The 4,460-nt window shown below is 37.3% G+C and overlaps 1 protein-coding gene across 1 annotated transcript; it reads left to right on the forward strand.

The window, feature by feature from the left end:
- Positions 1-659, forward strand: LOC129116566 (transcription factor HES-5-like). Its single transcript, XM_054627417.1, has 2 exons — positions 1-123; positions 237-659. The coding sequence occupies exons 1-2, from the start codon at positions 1-3 to the stop codon at positions 657-659; spliced, it is 546 nt and encodes a 181-aa protein (XP_054483392.1).
- The last annotated feature ends 3,801 nt before the right edge of the window (positions 660-4,460 follow it).

Consider the following 4,460-nt stretch of genomic DNA (forward strand, 5'->3'; position numbering starts at 1 on the left):
ATGAAGCCAGCAGAGATCAGATTCTCTCTACAGAGACCTCTACAGCACAGAGATCCAGACATGGCTCCTACAATCACTGCAGCAACGACCAATTCTCAGGAGCATCTGACTCTGACCCACAAGGTAAATTGAAGATTCAAGAAGATTTAAATGTTGTCAATGAGAAGTTGTCTTTCTTCATGCTAACACTAAACTCCAGAATAAGATTATTAATGACTTTGTTCTTCTTTCTGCAGCTCAGAAAGCCTCTGGTGGAGAAGTTACGCAGAGATCGAATCAACAGCAGCATTGAGCATCTCAAGTCTCTCCTGGGTCCAGAGTTCCTCAAACAGGAGCCAGACTCCAAGCTGGAGAAAGCAGACATCCTGGAGATGACAGTTTGTGTCTTGAGACGACTGCAGCAGCAGCATCAAGCTGTGGACTCAGCAGCTGTTGGTCAGGGCTACTCCAGATGTGTCCAAGAGGTGACACACTTCCTGTCCAAGGAGCAGGTGAAGACACAGTCCCAGAGAAGACTGCTGAACCACTTCAACAAGCTGCAGTCTTCCTCTGATAAGAACCTGAGAGAGGCTGACTTCTCTCCTCTGAGCTCCACAGTCCAGACCAGCATCACCAAAGAGAAGAGTCCAGTCAACAGCGCCCCCTGGAGGCCGTGGTAGACACCTACAGACTGGAGCTACTACCAGACAAACTGAGACGACCACATTGGTCAAAGATTACTGGAAGTGAATTCTTCTGAATTCTGAAATGTTATGAATTGTTCTTCTGTTTTACAGAAGGTTGTTTTTTGTTTCTGCTTTCTTTGTGGAAGATGACATTTCCTGAGGAAATGACAACAACTTTATCTTTCAAGTTAAGAAAGAGAACAACTTGTCATGCATGTTGCATGAACCAAATTTGATTGCATCAGCAATTATTATGATACCTTACTGTACTTCATGTATTGATGGAGTCGTAAAAGATATGGATACCATTGTTATCTTTTTATTGTCATTGATCATTTTGATCAGAAACTTTAAATTTTTTTTGACACATGTTAAAGGACTTTAATCTCTTTGATTACTCCAAACTGATCTGTTGTTAGATCCAAATGTTTATCCTTTTTTATCTAAAAGATTTGCTTAATGTTACAATTTTCCTGTGATACTTTTATTCTTCACGACATGTCATGTGTTGGTACAATGTTTTGGTTATATTTGTAACCTATTGATTTCCATTGATCATTTTGATCTAAAATGTAAATTGTCCTTTTTATGGACATTTTGTCATGATGGAATTTTCCTCACATTATGTGATTATTGAAAAATCATCTGTTTTAGGATCAATAGAGTTTTCCTTTTATTGTAAAAGGTTTGTTTAATGTCACACTGTCACAGTTTTCCAGTGACAATGTTATTTTAAAATTTTGTAATTCAATTGAATTTAGTGTTTACCAAGAAGAACAACTTTTTGTTTTGTTTAAGTGCAAAAAACATTTAGAAAAGGTATTTTTTAAAGACAGTGAGTACTGTGTACTCAAATATTATAAATGGTTTGTCTTTTATGAAGACAGTTGTTCCTCTACTCTCTCTGAGTACAGTGTGTCTTGTATAAATCTACAAGTTGTTGTTGTGATGTATCATCACCTCTAGTTGGAGCTTTCATACTTTATGTTGCTCGTTGTCTGTTGTTGAATAAACAAACACCTCTAACTGAAAATCTTCTCTTCTCATGTCGTGTTTCATTCATTTCATCATAACTGATAGAGGTCTCCATGATCGATCATATCTTTGAATGAGAAACCAAGATAAGGTTCAGAATATACAGTAATTGTTCATCCATAACATACCTGTTCATCATTAAACTATGTATAGGAATGTGGTTCAATTATGATTATTGATGAAGAAGGAAAATCAATAGTACATCACTCTATATGGAGTAAGTCAATTCATCAAACCAAATGAGAAAAAAGTACATTTCGAAGACACTTTTGTTTTCATTGAAATTTACTTGATTTTGTTAAAAGGGAAACACCAAGCTTTCAAAGTTGAAAAAGTTTGAGAAGATAAGAGGATTTTCCCCATAGGGAACCATTTTATGAAAAATATGAATATTGCTTAATATTTAAAAAAAAATCATAAGAGGTAGAAATGAGAAAAGTCATTGCAGGAATGTCCTGAAAGAGCTGAATAATTTGATAGTTGAACGGTTTCTGTAGCTGAAAGTATGCAGAACTAGTTAGCTGCCAAAAAACGTACGGAAGAAATAGAAGAAGAAGAAGAAGAAGAAGAAGAAGAAGAAGAAGAAGAAGAAGAAGAAGAAGAAGAAGAAGAAGAAGAAGAAGATTAAAGCTTAGAAGAACAATTGTTGGAATGCTTAATCAGCATTCCAACAATAGTACATCACTATATGGAGTAAGTCAATTCATCAAACCAAATGAGAAAAAAGTACATTTCGAGACAATTTTGTTGTCATTGAAATGTACTTTATTTTCTTAAAATCGTAAGTGTGAGGTGTTGAAATGTAAAAACTTTAAAGTTAACCTTATACATCTTTTAAGAGGTCAGTCATTGTATACGATGTGATGGGTAATAAGACACACTTCTATTGTCCCTCCAGTGAAAGGACAGAGTGTGGGAAACCAGAGGAAACTCACTCACAGAGTCCTGTGGGACAATAGATCCAGACCTTTGCCCTGAAGGGACAGAGATTAAAAGAGACTCTGGCTCTTAAAACTGGGACTTGTTTTAAATAACAACTTTGCTTTTAATTGTTCTTCTGATATGAATCAGTATAAACACCTTTTTAGAAAGTTGGTTAATTGGCTTGAAAGTTGGAAACATTCACAACTTTGGTTCTTTCTTGCTCTTTATTATTACCCCACTTTTTTTTTTTAAACTTTACTTGTGCCGCACATTTCAGTGTAAAATTTCATGTCTGCTGATACTTTTCGCACATGTATCTCTATTTAAATTTCAAAAATCTTTAAACCGGTCGTGACACAGTTGACTTCCTCACATTAGTTCAACTTTCTGGTTTCTTTCAGAAATGTTAGGCAAATTGCTGTTTAAGTTTTTCAACCTCCCACAATCGGACAGCAAATTCTTAAGATATTGCCTTCTGTAGTTGAACTTGATGTAATGTTCCAGTTATTCACTTTAATGAGAAATCGTTTTCTTGAGGAGGGCCACACTCTCTTCTCTTGGCGTCACACACTGCGTGCACAGGATCCTCAAAGGATCCATTAGTAGAGGAGCACCAGCCTCTTTACTGCTAATAGACGGAGTGTGGGAAAGCTCTGGAGGAAAGAGTTGAGTGTGAATGACTTTCATCCCACCACCAGACGAGGAATTCTCCAAAGGGATTTGGCACACTTCAGGAAACAGCTGCCCCCCAAAACCTCCCACCTTCATGTCTAGAGCTGGAGGTTTGATCCAGTTAATGGTCAATAATGAGGCATGATTATTTATGGAGGTTCAAAATGTATGAATATGATTGGAGGGTAATAATACAACATGACAATTACATTTTGTGAAACTTTATGATAGATTTTCGACCATCATTTCAAATATTACAAACGGTCAGAATCAACCAATGGTGTTCTTTCCCTCCAGATGGTTGGTGATGTCAGGCTCCGTTTCCATAACAACACACAGCCAGCATCTGTCACAGAAGTGCCTTTGTGGTTCACTGACCAGACCATACAGGAGTCAGTGTGGGAAACTGAGCTCAACTTGTTACTCACACTGACTACAAGGCACGTGTCAAAAGACTCTGCTGCATCTGGACAGCAGCATGATTATTGTGTTGAGTTTGTTTCAACTATCAGGAATGTGTATCAAACGGTTTTATAACATATTATAATATCATTTTATCAAATAGTAAGGATATTTCATATGGAATTATTTTTGAAAAAACTCAGTTTAATCAATATATTGATGAAATCAGCTAATCGATCAGTCGACAAATCGTATCAATGTTCGACTAAGAATATCTTTTGAGAAGGACAGCTCTAAACAACACAAAGATTTAACCTACCATTTTAGGTCATAAATCAAAAAAGGCACTGAAAACATAAAAATATCTGGTTAGTTTTTATACATTTCTTTTATACACTAATCAAATTTATATATTAGACCATGGATGTTATTCTCCCACGTGTGTGACGGGATGATGAGCGTGTGCTCAGTCAAAGTCATTGATCCCAGCATCAGGCAGCAGATCTGCTCTCTCTACAGGGTCACCACTTTCCCAGATTCACACAGAGCTCTGAGAGTCTCTCTCCATCACCCCCCCAGTCCTCCACCTGTTCCCCTGAGATCTAACCATTGTCCCCCGGGCATTAAGAGCAATAAGTGTGCTGTGTCCCTCATTGTCTCACCAAGCTCTCTGATTGGTTGAGACTGTGGGAAACACCAACTAGACCAAGACCCACACATTCATATGGAGATGAGGGACTATAAATAGGAGGTAGGAAGCCA

The sequence above is a fragment of the Anoplopoma fimbria genome, unplaced genomic scaffold (assembly GCF_027596085.1).
Source record: "Anoplopoma fimbria isolate UVic2021 breed Golden Eagle Sablefish unplaced genomic scaffold, Afim_UVic_2022 Un_contig_13059_pilon_pilon, whole genome shotgun sequence".
Taxonomy (NCBI): Eukaryota; Metazoa; Chordata; class Actinopteri; order Perciformes; family Anoplopomatidae; genus Anoplopoma; species Anoplopoma fimbria.

What these genes read in the sequence shown, in the direction of transcription:
- LOC129116566 (XM_054627417.1), top strand. Translation starts at nt 1, where the DNA reads ATGAAGCCAGCAGAGATCAGATTCTCTCTACAGAGACCTCTACAGCAC. An exon ending in ATCTGACTCTGACCCACAAG is followed by an intron (nt 124 to 236) that starts GTAAATTGAAGA and finishes TTCTTTCTGCAG; the next exon opens with CTCAGAAAGCCTCTGGTGGA.